At 35.9% G+C, this 18,196-nt stretch overlaps 1 protein-coding gene across 1 annotated transcript in view; it reads left to right on the top strand.

Moving 5' to 3' along the window:
* Positions 1-18,196, top strand: part of LOC135844993 (uncharacterized) — a 198,634-nt gene that overhangs the window by 65,242 nt on the left and 115,196 nt on the right. The window contains exon 3 of the mRNA XM_065363419.1: positions 13,385-13,590. Within this exon, the coding sequence (XP_065219491.1) occupies positions 13,385-13,590 (206 nt within the window). The remainder of the gene's footprint in view (positions 1-13,384; positions 13,591-18,196) is intronic.

Raw genomic sequence — 18,196 nt, 5'->3', positions numbered from 1 at the left:
AGCCTACCTTTCTATCTCACTTTGGCGTAGCGTCGTTAAATATTCGCAATTCATTTAACACAAGTAGCGTAGATTTTTTTCTTTTGGCTCGATTCTATAGTGTATATACCTACCTACGGTGTGTACCTAGCTATAATAGGTTTCAGATATATTGAAAATGTACGAGCAGGAAACACGTCGCGCGTATATACGGTAAAACGATAGCAATTATTAGGATAAAAAACCATTAAAAAAGAGTTCCCCGAAATTAATGCCGAGGCTGTTTTTTTTCTAGTATTTTCTCTCTTTCTCTTTTTTCAAGTAGAGGTATAGGTATTACGACGTGCGGAATCAGCCAAGCGAACGGGAAATTTTTGCGAGAAAACGAGAAATAGTGGGAAAAAAGAGTATATACCTAGAGAGAGGTATTGGAAAATATCGATCACGCGTGTTTTACATCGTTAGCTATTTACGAATTACATATTACTTTCATCCATCATTTTGACAAGTTAAAAAATAAAATAATTGCAGTGATGGACGGCTTTTATGTACCTATTCGTCGTTAATTTTATCTCTCTCGTGTATTCTAATTTCGCGTTGTAAATGTTTCGAAATTAGTGATAAAGAGGACGAGCAAAAGCATAGAAGAAATCGGCGTCATAGGCGACTGGATACGAAACGGTTACGAGTGAGGGGGGTGGGAATAACCTGTAATTACAATCATCGTGTCGTGTGATGGAATTTCGAAGAACTATTGAGGTGAGGCGAGGAGAAGAATTAATACATTATAGGTGTTTTTTGCGGTTTTTATTTTCACGTGGGTGTTTTGAAACTAGCATCATTAGTGGTTGAGAATTTCGTGTCAATTTGAAAATCAATTTGCAGATGAATTTTAGAGTACACGTTACATAGTGAAGCATTTTTTCTGGTTTTTGAGTTTTTGAAACGAAAACAAAAGCATTACCTATAATTGTTAAATGTTTTTTTGTTTTACTCGTTAATACGAAAACAATAATACTGACACGATCAAAATATGAGAGGTCTTTTTCTTCTTATTACATTTAGGCTCAATATGGTCATTAGAGTGGGTCACAAAAAAACAAAAATGTCGGAGTATTCTGACAAAAATTAGGGCAGACCTCCATCTTGAGTTGGAAATTGCCTAGAAAAATTTTCTGAAGGGGAGATATGAATCCTCAAAGAAGAAGCATTTTCAAAAAAATCGTGTTTTTCGCCCTAGTCCGTACCTAACCTGCTGTAGTTGGTATTTGAGGTTCCGCGTTAACCTAGACCATTGAGGTCAAAACCGAAGACTACTTTTAGAGGTCTACTGAGCAGTTGAAAATTGGTTAAAAATTTTCAAATCATCAATTTCTGTGTAAATTCGTTCTTTGAACCCAATATTTTGGAATTTAGTGGTGTCAAATTTTTGTTCACTATTGCCAACTTTTTTTTTTGAATGAGAGAAATAGCCAAAAACTTAGCAAATTTCTTCGAGTTTTTGAAATTGGCACCACTGCATTCCAGAATATTGCCTCATAAGAGAATCTTTTGAGGTGTCTGCCTTCGATTCGCACGGAATCACGATTTTTGGAAAGAAAATGCATCTTAATTAATCTCTACTATCAAAATTTCAGCTGTCCAAATTGATATTTTAATTTTTGGAAAAGTTTTGAAAATCCAAAATTGACCGTTCTCAGCATTTTTTGTTTTGTTTGTTTTTATTATTTTTTTTTTTTAGAAAATCATACAGTTTTTTTTAAAACGTCAAGTCTTGGAACTATACTACGACCTCCCCCAACCCCCAAATGAATATGCACGCCTTCTGGAAAAATTTCAAAGTACTAGAGAAATCTAAAATCACTCTTAGGGCTCCAGAATTACTGGAACTTGTGAAATTCAGATTATTTCACTCTTAGAATTTTTTCCTTTCATTGGTCAAAAAAATACACTTGAGGCGTCCGCTTGGGAGTCCAGCCCAGTGATGAGAATAAACTCATCGAAAGGGTCAAGAATAAGAAACAACTCAATTTTCAGCTGACCAAGTTAATTTTCACGTCTTGTGGAAAAATTTGAAAATTCTGGGGAAATCGAAAATCACACGCTGGAGGTTTCCGAATAGTTGTAAATTGTGAACGGTTGGAGAATCGGTATTGGTTCCAAGACTGATTTTCCTCATTTTTATGGATAAAATAAGAGTTTTTTGTAAAAAAAACAAAAAAATAAAAAATAAAAAAAAACATAATTTACCGCCAAAAATGATTACCTAGGTGTGTTAGGTACATACGAGTACGTAGGTATAGTTAAAAATTTTCAAAAATTCATCAAAAAATCAATTTTATCAAATTTCAACAGCTTAAATTTCGCCATTCGTTACGGGAATTTCAGAACACGTTCTTTACAAGAATCAGGATTCCCGTCAAATCAGAGGTGGACATCTCGAGAGGTTCCCTTGTCTGTTTTTGAAACAATACAGGTATCAACCTACTTCGATATTTCGGCATCATTAGAGCATTTAAGACAAACATGTTTTCAAGACACGAATTTAACCAGAAATTTGCAATTTGAAACTTTTCAACTGCTCACTGCTCAAGAGTAGGATCCTAAAAGTGGTCTCGGATTTCTATCTTTAGGAATTGAGTCATTTTTACCAAAGCTGGAGCAAGAGCTGGAGCAAAAAACTCACAATTTTTTCAACGTTTTTTTTTTTTTGAAAGACCCATATTATGTCTCCTCCAGGGGAACCTTTGCATCTACATACAATTTTTTTTGGGTAACTTTCAACTTGAATATTGAAGTCTGTACGCAATTTGGCCAAAATCCAGAAAACGTGGTTGTTCGGCCTTCAACTCGGATTTTGAATTTTGATATTATTTTATTTCTAGTTTAAAACTATCAATAATGATGATTTTTCAAAAGAATTCTCCAAAATGAGAAATCAAAAAAAAATCCGCAAAACGATTCCTCGTTAAAAAAAATATTCCTCAGTAATAGAAGCAGACAAGAACAAACAATAACACGAAATCGTCACCGAATAATTTAGAGCAGAAAGAGAAAATCGATGGAATTCTATTCTAAAGAATCTGAAATAGGGCAGGTGAAAAAACAAACATCTGCTTTCTCATCGACACTTGCTTCGTACTTACTTAATCTCTTTTTATCTCGTGTAAAATATTAAAATTTCAAGTATTTTCACCTCCTCCCACTCTCGCTTTAAACTAGAAAATTCGAGTTATGTTTTCTCGAAATTAAAATCACAGTCTCCAGTCTCATCTTCCTTTCATTATCGTTTTCAAACGAACACTTCAGACGACTTTCGCAAAGCATTGGTTTCTTACTCTCCGTCGAATCATTGAAATTTTCAGATATTTTATATACATTTCTCTGTTTCCTAATCGAAAAGTCGCTATCTATCGAAAGGAAAATACATACACACGCATCGTTTATCGAACAGTTTTATCCATAAGGTCTCTCGATGCACTATTTTATCGTATCGAGGAGCACTTTATGAACGTAGAAAAAAGCACTTGCTGAAGCAGAGGAGAGACATCTCGAAGGGTGCCTTATACAGTAGATACCTACGTAGTGCCGCACACACAAAGGGATGAAAAAAGAAACACACACTCACGCGAATACATTGAGAACGAAGAAGCATAACGAATTGCTCCGGCTTCCCAGATACCTCTTCTTTCATCGTATCGACTACCTAGTGTCTGTGTGAAGGTATTTATACACGTCTATCGACTAGAAAGAAGACAGAGAAAGAGAGAAAACCTCGATACAAAATATATTTCATGGTAAATGCTCTAAATGGAGGGTATAACGTGTACTTGTCTCTTGATCCCTCTTTATACACTTATACCCAGTAGGAAAAATCAAGAAAAAATAGCCGACGAGGGCAGTACACGAAGATCAAATAAAATATAAATGCGAATGCGTGTGTTTCAGACACGTAAGCCATCTCTGCAGTATTTTCAGGTCGTTTTAAGTGATTTGATTTTAAGGTTTTTCTATTTCTGACTCCGAGCTAGTGTCCAGACATCTAGACATTTGGTAGGAGAATAGCTCTTCAATGTATTTTATTATAGTCATTGCCCTTGAACTTGAAATTTTACGTTCGTTTGTTACCAAAGTGTTTTAAAATACCTCATTTAAAGCAATGGTTTATTGACTATCTTTTTCTGAAATTTACCATTTGAAGTTGATTGTGATCGTTAATGTAGGTATTGGTTTTTGTATCCCTACCTATGAAAAAAAGAAAAAAAAAGAAAAAAAAAAGTAGATACCTATTTTAATGTTTAGTTTTCATTCAAAGAAATTAAATTAGCCACTTTTTGTAAACGCTCCCTCAAAACTCTAACAAACGATGAGTCATGATCCCATAACAATGGGGAGGGGAAATGTACAAAAAAGCTAATAAAAAATCAAACCCGCTTGAAAAATCATCAAAAAGTCGGTGAAAAATCAACTGGAAGTCATTAACAGTAGGTAAGCACAATTGATCAAAAATATCAAAATTTGATGAAAAATTTTCTATTTTATGTTCGATCTTCCAAGTTCGTTTATATGGTAACTTCACAACATTCCGATTCTGGAGTTTGAACAAATTTTAAAATTTTCTCATATAAAAAAAAAATATGTTGGAATATGAATTCAAATGAGAAAAAGGTAGGTACCTACCTACCGCAGATTTTGGAAAATTGTGCCTGAATAAATCAAAGGGTTTTTTGTGTGGAAGGGGCGTAGTTGAAGCAAGCTTCAAACAAGTGAACCCGGCAACCATAAGTTACCTACCAAGATCTCTCACCAAACTTTGCACTCCCCACTCCCACACACGCCTCTCTGAAAAAAGCCATTCACACCATCACTACAAGCCCCACTTCACATGTTCCTGACAGATTAATACATTTCCACATTCATTTCATTTTTTAAAAATAAATATAAAAACATATACAATCTTAAACTAGGACAGAATGGAGCCTACATGAACCCTGATCAGGTTCCCAGCAGAGACAGTCAGGAACAGGGGCCCCACTTGGTGGCTACCAACCAGCGGTGTCTTGCCTACAGGCAGAAGGGGAAAGTTTGTTGGTACTGCTACAATAAAGGACACCATTGCACTATATTACCCCAAAAAAGAGTATCTGAAACACTTTGACATATTGTATTAGTTTCAGGCATGGTAAAATATATAACATAAAATAGGTAGTAATATATAGCACAAGGTAGATTCACAGGTTTGGTCAAGCAATGCACTCTTATATTTGTCCTAGTTTGCTCCACATTAATAGGTAAATCAACAGGTTGTCAAAAATTGAGATGGAATAGATGGATGGTGAGTTCCAGCATCCTGAAGGCCCCTGTTGCAGATCAGCCGCTAATTTGGCACAAAGATACACATTAGGGTGACAATGAAATTTTTTTAACGGATTTTTGAATGCAGCATACCTGAAAAATGTGCTATGAGGTATCAAAAAATGACCCCCCAAGGTTCATCCCTCTAACTTGATTTTAACCCGTGCCGCAATGCCTCAAAAATTTGAAACGTAAAGTCCGAGCGCGACCTTGTGAGTCTCACGGCGACGCGTGGTGGAAAAATCGTTCAGTACGCGCTACATGTACGAAATGCAATACAGTAACGTATCCTGTATTTTTTTATCTGTTGATAATGTGATGATTTTTTTTTTCGTCATAAGCTAACTCTAAAACAGTTTTTAAATTATATTTTCTACAAAAAAACACAATTTTTAAATTTTATTCCGTCCTGAGAAAAAATTGATCTTTTAACGCAATTACCTATGTTCTCGTTTTTATACGTTTCTTTATACCAAAAGGTTACAATGATATAAAATTCACTTATTATGCTTATTCGATATTTCTTCACTCACCATCCATGTCCAATGGCCATCATTTACCTTATATACTAGCTAGAAACTAATTCCACGTACAAAAACGTGCGTTAAAGGCTCAATCTTTTTCTACAGCAAAATAAAATAGAAAAATCGGGGTTTTTAGCCATAAATATAATTTAACAAATGTTTTAGAGTTAGCTTGTGACGAAAAAAAAACAACATCAAATCATTACCAAAAAAAAATTTGAAGTGTCCGTTACTCTATTCCACATCGTACGTGTAGCGAGTACTCAGCGATTTCTCCACCACGCGACGCCGTGAAACTCGGAAGGTCGCGCTTGGACGTTATGTTCCAAACTTTGGAGCCACTGCGGCACGGTTTAAAATCAAGTTGGAGGGATGAAACTTTGATACCACATAGCACACTTTTCAGGTGTGCTGTAAAAAAAATAATGAAAAATTTTTCCCCTGTGTATTTCATTGTCACCCTAATACACGTATCCCACAAGTAAAGGCAATACATGAACGCCTATCGTTGTGTGGTCCAAACAGCCAGAGTATAACTGCAGCAGCACCAGACACCATCCGGATAATAAAGATGGTGAGGAGGGATGTAAGTTCCACTAAGACATCATGGTTGTAGTATGTGTGACAGCATACATCAAAATCGAGAGGCATCATGAAGCTAAACTCTCATCTGATCTTGCCCTCATATTCCCAATCATAAATGATAAAACCTACCAGAGTCTTAGCCAGACTGACAAAGGAAAACTAGGTAGAATCAACAAGGTATAAAGAAAGTCTGGAAGGAACTCCTGGCTGCACGCGCAGTCAGGAGTACCTCGCAGACTACACAACCCACCCTTTTCCCTGTTGCCTGCAAAATTGAAGTACAGCGCTGCCAAGAGCACCCAGCGGGATAAATTGGCGTTACTCAACTTTTCTTTACCATTTCCATTCCCCTCAGCCTGCAGTTGGTTGTCTTACTCCGCAGGTCCAGTGCCTATAGTCAAAAATTATCTTCTTATTATTTTATTCACTCTATAAACTCGTATTTGGATGTAATAGGCAAAGAATACAGACATTCGTAAACTATGCAATCATTGTGTGGGACCTTACTACCACAGGGGCAATTACGACTAAAGTTCAATCAATTGTATACAAGTAGTCTCTAAAGCAACCATGCCCCCTGTTAGAATCTGGGAAGACCAGTACTTAGCCACAAGCAATATCAGGAACTTTTAAGCGCTCTATTACTCAAATTTTGTACCTAAGTTCAGAATCTGATTTAGTTCCAGAATTTTTCATGAACTGAATCTTAACTTTGGAACTTGATTTGATCATTTTTTAAAAATGAATTTAACCACATTTCAACGTTTAAATATCAAAAAAGTAATATGTGCCTAGTTTCTCAAATTCTATCTTATTGTGTAAATTTGAATTCCTTTTGAACTTTTTTGTGTCTGGTTTTCAGAATTGAAGGCATCGGAGTACTCCAAAAACTTGATCAATCATTGCTCCTTTTTTGAAGTCGAACCGAAACTAAAAAAAAACTTAAGAAAAATGTAGGTAGGTACTGCGATAAGTACCTGATCACATTAAAGTTTATCTGTATCTAAGTCCATAAAACCACGAAGAATTTTCACGTGAATGTTCCATAATTTTTCCTCTTCAATTTCTGGGATTGGCAGATCAATTTGCAACTTACGATAATAATACGCAGTTTGGGTTACTGAACTATGGTACTTGGCGAATAATTTGACATCTGTTCAGGAAGCCTTGTTAATGGCATTTTATCGCCCGAAAAACTGTGTTAAAGTTCAATTAGGGTTGAATAAAGTTACAAATTTTTATTTTAAGTGAGTACTTTTTTTGTTCGATGGTTTTAAGTGAAATAACTCGAAATCACCACTCTACCGAATATTGAAACATGCAGGTGTGTCTTTGAAAATCCATACAAATTCCAATTGACAGACTTCTTTGATATTGTATACCACTTGTAACAAAACCTCGGACAAATTTTCTTTCAATATACCTGATCGTGGAAAATTTTATTTCCCCCGTAGAAAACCTTGAAAATTTCGCCTCGTCATTATTACAGATTCTCATTTTATCGATATAGTTCCATTCCGGTATAACACGAACGTGTCTTAATTACGACGAATAGCAAACTTAGCAGGGTTTCTTATACGCGGGTAAATTATTTCTTTATTAACGAACTCCCGAAACTACATCGTTGATTCGCTGCGCGCAGTTTCTCACTGCTTTGCGTATTTGCGGTCGGTGTTTTTTTTTCAACGTATACGAAAGAGAGAAAGAAATTAAATTTTATAGCGAATTCTCAGTCGTCTTTTGTACAATTGAGAATATCAAATTAAAATTTTTTCCGGTTATTTGACCAAGCTCGCCGGATTTTATTACACCGCTTCCCCTCCGGCTATCACTAACCTGTAGCCTACTATGCCTATTCTTCGTCGAGGTTATTTTTTTCAGCCTCTCTCTTTCACTCTCGCAAGAATTATTCGACCCGTATAATAAAGCCCTTTAAATATGAATGTTATTTTAAATGCTATACGGTCTGGTTTTTTGTTCGCTTTAGCGCGCCATTGCCATCGTTCCTAGTTGTTTCGTCGTCGCATTTTCTCGAACGAAAAAAATGAGCTGAAAAAACCACCACGACGACGAGAACGAGTGAACAAAAAAAAGACGCAATTTATTCTCGCTCTGTGCCACCATTATCACGTTGTCGTCGTCGTCATCATCATCGTGACCGCCAAATGTATAAAAGGGAAATTTTACTACCATCGACGATGTTTTCCTACGAACTATAGAGGAAAGCAGAGAGCAGCAATTCGCCAAATTTTTAATTATGTCGAGGTCGGCTCACCTTTTACCCGATGGCTGCAGTGGTGGCCTCATTCGTATCATTTTTATGACGAGAATTATGCAAATTAAAATTTCCACTTTGTAGGAAGCATAAAAAAATATAACTTTACAAATTTTACAATTGTTTCAATATGAAAGAAGAAAGAAGAAAAAAGCAGGTAGACTTGAATGACCTTTTTCCCAAAAGGAGCTCATAGGATAGCTTGAATAGTATCACTAGAAATATCCGTACGTGTAAATAACTCCTTGAAAACGTTGATTTTTGAGAATTATTTGCCAACGCAACGTTTCCGAATAAGATAATATAATTTATGAGCTTTCAACGGCGCGTTGCACCGTTCTAAGAAATTCTTTGCTTTTTCCAATTATTGTCGAATATCTTGAATACTCGTAATTACGAGGCGGCCCGCGTTTGATAAATGAAAAATTCCAACGACGATAATTCTTCGGTATTTTACTGTCAAAAGGTAAAGGAAAAAGAGAACTTATATTAAGACCCCTTTTTCAACTTCCCATATAGAAAGTGATCTCTCCTGGGAATGAAAACACACGTGTCACCGGAAATCGTTTCCAGAATTAACGAAAAATATTATATGTACTTTTTCCAAAATATATAGCACATCCCTCTGTGATATACTCGAGCCTCTAAGTGCGCAATGAGCCATTAAAAAAAATCCCTCCCGTTTCTGAAGGAAAATCTTCTAATAGGGGATTCCCCTTTTTGAGTGGAATGATTGTAATTGCCAGGGTTGGCAAATTGGGTTTCCTAAAAAATTATTATATGGTTTCTTCTTAGACTCTTTGGTATCAATGATCTAATCATAGTTACATATTTGTGAATTTAGAAGTCAAATTAAAATGCATCTGAAGATCTGATGGAAAATAGGTAGCATACGATAAGGAACCACAAAAATGCCTTCACTCTGGATTTTAATGAACTGTACGAACCTTGTTAGAAGTTGCGTGAATTTTTTTTGACAATTTTCTTATTCTTTTGAACAAAATGATGAAATGACAGAGATGGGTGGGGATAAACAGATTTAATTTTAAAGTTGTATTTTGAACAAATTTTTGTTAAAACGGTTTGAAAATTGATCACAGCTTAGTGATGTTAAAATGCGCGCATTTGCTCGCAAATTCCACAATGGATGTTATTTGCTTCTATTTGCGATTTTCAATAAGAAAAGTTGTCCAAAAAAACGGAAAAACATAAAAAAATAGGACAAAAGCATGACAATTTCTCACATTTTATTTATAAGGAAGGTAAGGGGTGTTCAATATTATTGCAATCTATTTTTTTCTTTACTTTAGAAAATATTTTAATTTATTTTTCAATTCAAAATTTTCAAATGTTTAGATCTTTCCCCCCAAATTTATCATCACTTAAGTGGAAATTTTAAAAAATTGAAATTTTCAAAGTAGAAAAAGAATAAGCAGAAGTTCGAAAATTTTGGATTCAAAATATGAAAAAACAAGCCATTTTTCCAAAAATACCTACCTCAATACTTGTCAGAGGGGGGAGCCTCCAAATTTTTGTTCCATGATTTGAAAATAGTAAAGAAAAGACAAAAGCAGGACAATTTCTCAAATTTTATATTTTGAATAAAAGGAGGAGGGTTCAATATTAATGTTATTTTTTGACTATAGTCCAGTAAAATTAGCATAAAAGTAGGGTCTATAGCAGAGTATTGCAGCTAGCTGAATCCGAAAGCCGAAAGCCGAATTTTAGCCGAATTTTCCTTCAAAAAGCTAGAAAAAAATAGCTATCTGAAGCTGAAATTTGTTAGGACTAAATAGCCAATAGCTAAAAAAATTCAGCTATTTTACCGCTTTTCCCACTCCCTTCATTTGTGATAATTTCATGTGAAATTCTAATAAATCTGGAGCAATTTTGCTTTTAAAATTTTCATTTTTATTTTTCCAATTTTTCACATGTAATAAAATTTTTTTGTTGTTTATGTTGTTTTTCCCAAATTTTTGTTAAACAATGAATCTGATGTCATTTTCAAAGCTATTTTCGGGCTCAGTGTGAAATTTTAATGCTCATAGAGGGGTATATTGTTTTTAAATTTGGTTAGCTTTTAGCTAGCTCAATGTTTAAGCTAGGCAATAGCTGAAAGCTGAATCTTTATTTTTGAAGGTCACTAGTTTTAGCTAAAAGCCGAAGCCCAAAAATTCGGCTGCAATACTCTGGTCTATAGTGCAAATCGAGGCGGCAAGCTGATTTCTGGTATACTGGTCCATTTTGATGTCCTGAAAACGAATCCGATGAGTCCCCTACTGTCCCGGGTGTGCTTTCCCCCAAATTGTGGATCTTATCCCCTCAAAATCGGTTTTTGGCCAATGTATCGAAAAGTATTGACTATAGCCCAAAAATGGTTGTAGAATGTTGTTCTACATCAAATTCCGATCTAGTGATATATCAACTGTCCTTCTACCTCTCAGGGGGGTGGGGCTAGAACGATTCAAATGAAAGGGGTTTTCTAAAAAACACAAAAAAGCTATCGGCCCATAAGAGGGGTGAAATGGCCCCCGAGAGCGTTCTAGTCGATACTAGCATGGAAGATGGGTTCCATCGAGAAACTTCACCGTGAAAAATTTCAGATCGGCACCACCTCCCCTTTTTGGAGAACCCCCCTTTTCTGAAATTTCAATACCACTTTTCTCAGCCCCATTTCAACCGATTTTGAAAGTTTTTCAGTATGTTATGTATATCCTTAGTAGGTATCCCCACAAAAATTTTCAACCCCCTCCCCTCATATTTATCAACTTGTGATTTAGTTCAGAAAATCATTTACATACGATGAAGCATACGTTTCCAAAACGCACTAAGTCCATTTTCAAAGATTCTGAGGTTACAAGGCCATCTAGCATAAAGTTGCGGCCCAAAATGGCTGATTTTTTTATATGTTGTGCCCAAGGGTCTTGGCTACAACATATCAAAAAATCAGCCAACTTGGGCCATTTCTACGTTTCCAAATTGTACTAAGTACCATGAATTTCTTATCAATATTTTTTTGGACTTAGTGCGTTTTGGAAACGTATGCTTCATACTGAAAAAATAGTTGGCAAAATTGAAAATAAAGTTTTCTGTTCTTGAGGAAAACTTTAAAATTTTGCATAAATGACTGTTTATATCTTGTCGAAAACCGACCATGCGACCTCTCAAATTGGAATTTCACAAATTCTGAGCCATTTTGAAGCCTCTAACGCGGTTTTTGATTCCTTCAGGATTTTAAAATTTCCCCAGAAGACGCAGAAATTAATTTGGAAAGGGTCTATTTTAAACCTGTTTCTCTCCCCCACCACCAGAATTTCCCGATTTCGAACACTTCTAAAGCCTCCAGCGCAGTTTTCGATTTCTCTAGATCAGTAAAATGTCTCCAGAATGTGCGGAAATTAATTTGGTAAACTGAAAATCATAGAGTTGTGGCTAATTTTCTGTCTGTATGAAATTTAAGTCCTGTTTGAATTTAAGATTTCCAATTTTTGAAGAAAAAAAATTAAAACGATAAAAAACGTTTTTAATTTGTGCCCTAATCGATTCAGATTGTTGAACGTATGACAGGATTGGATTTTCAGTTGTCGAAGTTTATTACATCGCATTCTGGAACGTTTTGAAATTGCTGCTGGGGATCAGTAAACTTTTGTTGGAAGCTTCAAATCGGTTCAAATTTTCGAAAATGGAAATTAATTATGTTATTTGGGGTGGTGGGGGTTGACTTCAATATTCCTATGAATTGATTATCAGAATCTTATCTCTATAGGTATATTTGGTTCAGAGGTCAGAGTAACATAGATATTTTTTCAGTAGCCATTCAGCTCAATCACAGTTGAAGGGTTATGAATTGTAATAAACTGTAGACGAAGAGAGCCTGCAAATTACTTGCATTTATTTCGTCATCATAATTCGTGTTAATAAAATTGCATAACCAGTTCGCCGTAAAAACGTACACTCATAATTATCCATTCATAAAAATTTTAAGTACCTACCTATACCTAATAAGATTGCAATTTCTCTCCCTTCGAAGGAGTTAAAGGTGTGGTAGTGAACTAAAAATTTTCCTTGAAAGCTTTAAAACACAATGATCAACTTCTACCTACTTACAAGCATCATTGATTTTTACTTTCAGGAATTTTTGCCATTTCAAGAGAAAAATGAGCATTTTAGGAAAAAATTTGTGATGAGAAGACATATCTACAGAAAATTAAATTTTTAATCTCCAATGTCCAATCAAATTTTCGAGTCGATCGATAGTTTATTAATGGTTTCCCTACAACAATTTTTTTTAAAAAATCAATTAATTTCTATTCCATGAAATCATTATTTTATTCGAGCTTATAAATTTCTACAATGTTGATTTTCATCGACTGTCTGACTTTAGTTTACCTACTTAACGTGAACTATTATAAGACACGACGACATCGTGAAACATTTACAACACATTAAACGTAGTTGATTTCAAATCGAGTACAGCTTAATAGACGAAGAATGGTTAGGTTAATAGTTGCTCAGATACGACGACATTGTGGCGAGGGGGGAATAGGGTATTTGCTGCCTTTACACGAACGAGTCTAAGTTAAGCTTCAGTATAGTATGTAGAGCGGGTTGGGTCGAGTTGAAATCTCATTTTACTTATCTATGATTTTATTTTGCGTATGTGCAGAAATAACGTGTTTAAAGAACGTGGAATTACGCGCAGCAGAAGCGATCCGGACCGGCGAAACGTTGCATTTAGAGTGTAATTACGATTTAGAAGAAGCGCTTTTATACTCGATTAAATGGTACTTCGGAGACAATGAATTTTATCGATATGTACCGAAGGAATCGCCACCCACCAGGGTGTTTCCACTTCCTGGCATTATCGTCGATGTAAGTTATCCCTTTATTTGTACTTTTATACTTGCTCTATGTGCTTAGTGTGTAGCGTATTTCGGTGCTATGTGGATGTAATTTTTTTCCCCACCGTCTTCTTCATTATCGTTGCTTGGCTTCATCTTGCATTTTTGGAGACTGTGCGGATTAAGAAGTGGGTAGCGGGGTCTACTACATCGAATGTTTTGCATTCGAGTTAACATGTATACGATATGGAGCGCCTTGTGCACGAACAGTGAAACGATTTAATCGGCTCCCCTCGTCGCCACCCTGTGCTGCGGAGAAATTCCTTTGAAATGTTAATTTTTTCTAATTCGAACTAATTACGTGTAGAATGTTTTAAAGAGAGAGAAGTACTATCGTAGGGTTGGGCATACCAGCTAGGGATCTGTTTAGTCATTAAGCTGGTTAATTAAATTGATAATGGTCTTGGTAAATTTTCAAATACCGATACCCGCGTCTCTCCGCAGCATCTATTCTCTTTGTTGAAAGTCTCCCTGCGTACCATGCTGACTTTTTAGTATTTTTCAACACGTACAACACACGCGTACATTCGTTGTATTCTTCTCTTTTTTTTGCTCATTCGCCCCAACCAGAAAGCTCCTTTCACCTTAACGAATATTACCTTTTCGGTAGAATTAGTTTTTTTTTTCGAGCTGCGAGTACGTTTTGTCGAAAAAGCCGCTTGCATAATGTGTAGGTACCTAGCTGCTATCTACGTGTATACTGTTTTTTTTGTGTGTGTATTGTTAGAGAAAAAAAAACGTATAGATGAGCTGACTTGGGCAACAACATAGAACGCATTTTTCTCTACGCGTTTGTGTGCAATTTGATGCTGAGCTGGATGATGCCTCGGTTCTAGTGTATATGTGTGTGAGTTTCGTTTTTTTTTTACTCTCTGTATAGCTCAGCGAGAGGTCTTTGTTTTTGTGCCCCCTCTTATTATGGATTTTGGGGTGAGTGGGATGCACAGAAGGAGGGAGATTGGCGAAAATAGTTTTTCACTTTGCCGCGTTTTGTGCCGGATTTCCATTTTTATGACGGCGCCAAAACAACAAAAAAAAATTTACCCTCTTCGAGCTTATTTTCATCATATCCCTTTTATTCTTTCGGGGATTATTTCGCGCGCTCTCTTCTTTCGTGACATTTTACTCTTGGAAAGATAAAATGAAAAATAAATGGCCTACCTACCTAAGCGAATTGTTATGGTTGTGAGAGGTGAGACGAAGCGAAACGATGGAAACTAATAAATTAATGATTTAAATGTCACATCTCTCTCCATCTGCCTCTCTGTTTTGGTGGTTATGACGTCCGCGGTCTGTATGGTTTAAGTGTGTGATGTGGCGAGAGGAAGGATCGCAAGAAGGAGGTTTCGTTGTGACGAGGACATCGTTCGTGTTTGCGGCGTAGTTGTGTATTAATTATTCGAAAGGTGTGTGTGAGAGAAAGAGTGAAAAAAGTAAGTTATCTTTGGGGTTCTCATAGGATGAGATGCCACATGTTGATGGTTATTGTATGAAGATCCATCCTTCTCCAGGCCTTGGCCTTTTTTTCATGAAGATACTGAGTCGTCAAGGGAGAGAAATAGTACTTGAGCATGTGTTATGTGAAAATACCTATCTACAATGTACCTGCCTCGATAATGAAACCTTAAATTTTGAGTAAGTTTTTCAACTGTATTTTTACAAAAAAATATGAGGAATGAGTACACACGAATGAGAAGCTGCTGAGAAAATATTTACTCAAAGATCTTCAAAATACTAGGAATTCAGCGATCTTTTTTTCAAGAAAAATTAAATAAAATAAAAATCGTCTTGATAGAGTGAGATCTTACAGGATTGATATAGATGATTTTTATTAGAATTCCTACCTACGTGATTAAGTCAAGAAATATTCCCTAAGGTAGTGAATAATTGCCTCGCCTGGTTAGCTCAAAATATCGGAGAGGTTTCAGTCATGCAGCTCATTCTTCACAGTAAAATCTCTAATTACCAATAAAACTCATATTAATTACACTAAAGTGATAATATGTTTATTGTTAATTAGACATAATAAAATCAAATGCATATTAAAACGGGTACAAAGATAAAGAAGTATAGAATAACTATAGGGTTGTTCTATAATAGGTACATGCACAAGCTTATACCTTACGACGCGCGTTAATGGATTACTGAAGGTGGGTAATTAGATACCCTAGAAATTGCATGCAATTTCGGAAATAGTAGTGAGATTTACTCACCAAGGCTCACATAATGTCCGCTTCTACTGTCTCTTTCAGGGTGGCTCACTAATACTAGGCCGGTCGACAGCAATGTAATACACGAGGTACCTATTCTTCTAGGACTATCTCCGATGGCCAGCATAATCAGATGATATCCGGTGTGGACGCGATTAATTACGTATACGATAATTTAAATCACGAAAACGAGAAACATATTAACCACTAAAAGTGGGCGAAGACTGAATAAAAGGGATGAACCCCCTATAGAGGACTTCATCTACTCGTATCTACATAAGTACACTTTTGACCAAGAACCAGCTATCCGGATCGCCGAGTCCAAGATCGTATGGAAGCTCAACTTATTTGGAAGTTCAGCCCATTTTAAATACAACTAGTTTGGCTCGCGTCCGTGTTGCTCTATTTATACTATTTTTGGGTGCATCGGATGCGTTCTATGCGTTTGCTGCGCGCGATTACGTTATAGCTACGTAGTAGGAGTAGCACAGTAGTAGGAGTTAACACATTACCGAACTTGCAGTTTAAGGGAGTTATTTTATTCATCATCTCTATGGTGATGATTAATTTAATCATCGCTTAGGCGATGAAGGCATATTTCCTCATATCATATGCCCTTCCGGGGGTTGACCCCTACAGCAGGTCACGGGGGGAAGCACGGATCACGAAAAATAAGAGGAAAAATATGCCGTAACCCCGCTTTCCCCTCCCTTCCAAGACAAGGGAGGCTCCACCACCCTGCCCCTCCGTACTTTGCTGCGTTGATCTGCAGACTATTTTGAGGTGACAGGTTTTCAAGAGATGGGTCGGAGGGTGGGATTTTTCAAGTGGAAAAGTCGTTAATATGCTTCTGACTACTAAAGGTGTCTATAATTTTTGAAGTCAATAATGAGGGATCGTTTACTCAAATTTATAACCAATCAACAGGATCGAAAAATGGTAATGTGTTTTACAGAAAATTCTAAAATTTTTGAGTTCCGAAATGGCCCTTCTCTTTTTTGTTATGTAGCCAAATGTATCCTAAATGTCTTAATGGGTATGAACTGAAGGTTTTCCTTATAACTGGATAGAATAAATACGCGAAGTATGTGCTCTGCTAATGTGAGTGGTTCTTGGTCATTAAGTGTCATTATGGTAATTTGACCTATAAATTTCTGAAGATTTCCTATTTCTTGCAAATATGACGGAGACGAAAAGCTAGCTTCTTTTATAGAAAGTTTTACAATTGTCATATTGCAGATTTTAAATTTTTGTTCCCTAATTTTTGTTCAGATGTGACGACCAAAAGTATAAAGTTGAAAAAAGTTCGAAAGCTAAGAAAAGTTGATTAACGTCACTGTGTGTTCTAATTTGTACATTATGCGGCCCTATCTTTCCGAAAGTGCATGTAGTTTCAAAAATTTTGCTTAATTCTACCGTTTTGTGTAATTCTAAGATTAATTTTAAAGGCATACTATATGTACATGGCATGAGAATAAATGTGTAAAAACATGAATCTAACATTGTAGAGAACAGAGAATAAATGTAAAAAGTTGTATGAAAAAATTGCGAAAAGTTTCAGGGAGAAAAGAAAAATTTTGCTTAATCCTAGGATTTTGCTTAATTCTATTGTTTTGCGTAATTCTAAGATATTCGTCTAATTCTAAAGGGATAATATATGTGCATGGCATAAAACTAAATGTATAAAAGTAGACACGTGATACAGAATTTGAATATGAATGCATATAAAAGACAAATATTGTAAAGAATGCAAAAATATGAACTATTGAATAATGTTGATTTGTGAAAATTATTTGTTGAAGAAGTAGTGGTATTGTGTGATGGGAAGTTGTAGTTGTTTGGTCACCAACAGTATCATTATCAAGGAATCTCAGCTTTTTTCGAGTTAAACATCTCTCAAAGTCGTCAATTAGCATGGGATCATTACTCTGGACTGTGTTGTTTTCGAGTCATAATAATTCTGTGGGGAAGCAAACTATTAGTATGTTTTTCGAAAAATACTCACTTGTGTAGCTTGTTTATAGATGAGCGTCTGAAACGTTAGTAATGTTCTACTTTTATATTTAAATCTAGGGTTAAATATAATCGGTTAATAAGTATATGGAAAATTCAATTTTTACAACTGCGATCCAATCCCAGTGATCCAGAGCTCTACTGGTTTTGGCCTGATGAATTGATGTCTTTCTCAGCCTCCTTTTTCTCTGTCTCATCATCTCGTGATGGCGTTCGTTGATCATTTAAAGATGACCTGGAATCAGAAGCAAACATACGAGCCGCGCGGTCGCGTGGCACATTAACTGGTGGCATGCTGGTTTTTTCCACCTGCTCTATAGCTTCTTCTACCATACGCACGATGGGATCGGTGCG

This window comes from Planococcus citri, chromosome 4 (assembly GCF_950023065.1).
Source record: "Planococcus citri chromosome 4, ihPlaCitr1.1, whole genome shotgun sequence".
Lineage (NCBI taxonomy): Eukaryota > Metazoa > Arthropoda > Insecta > Hemiptera > Pseudococcidae > Planococcus > Planococcus citri.
The sequence above is the reverse complement of the archived record's forward strand: the minus strand, read 5'-3'. Positions and strand labels throughout refer to the sequence as shown.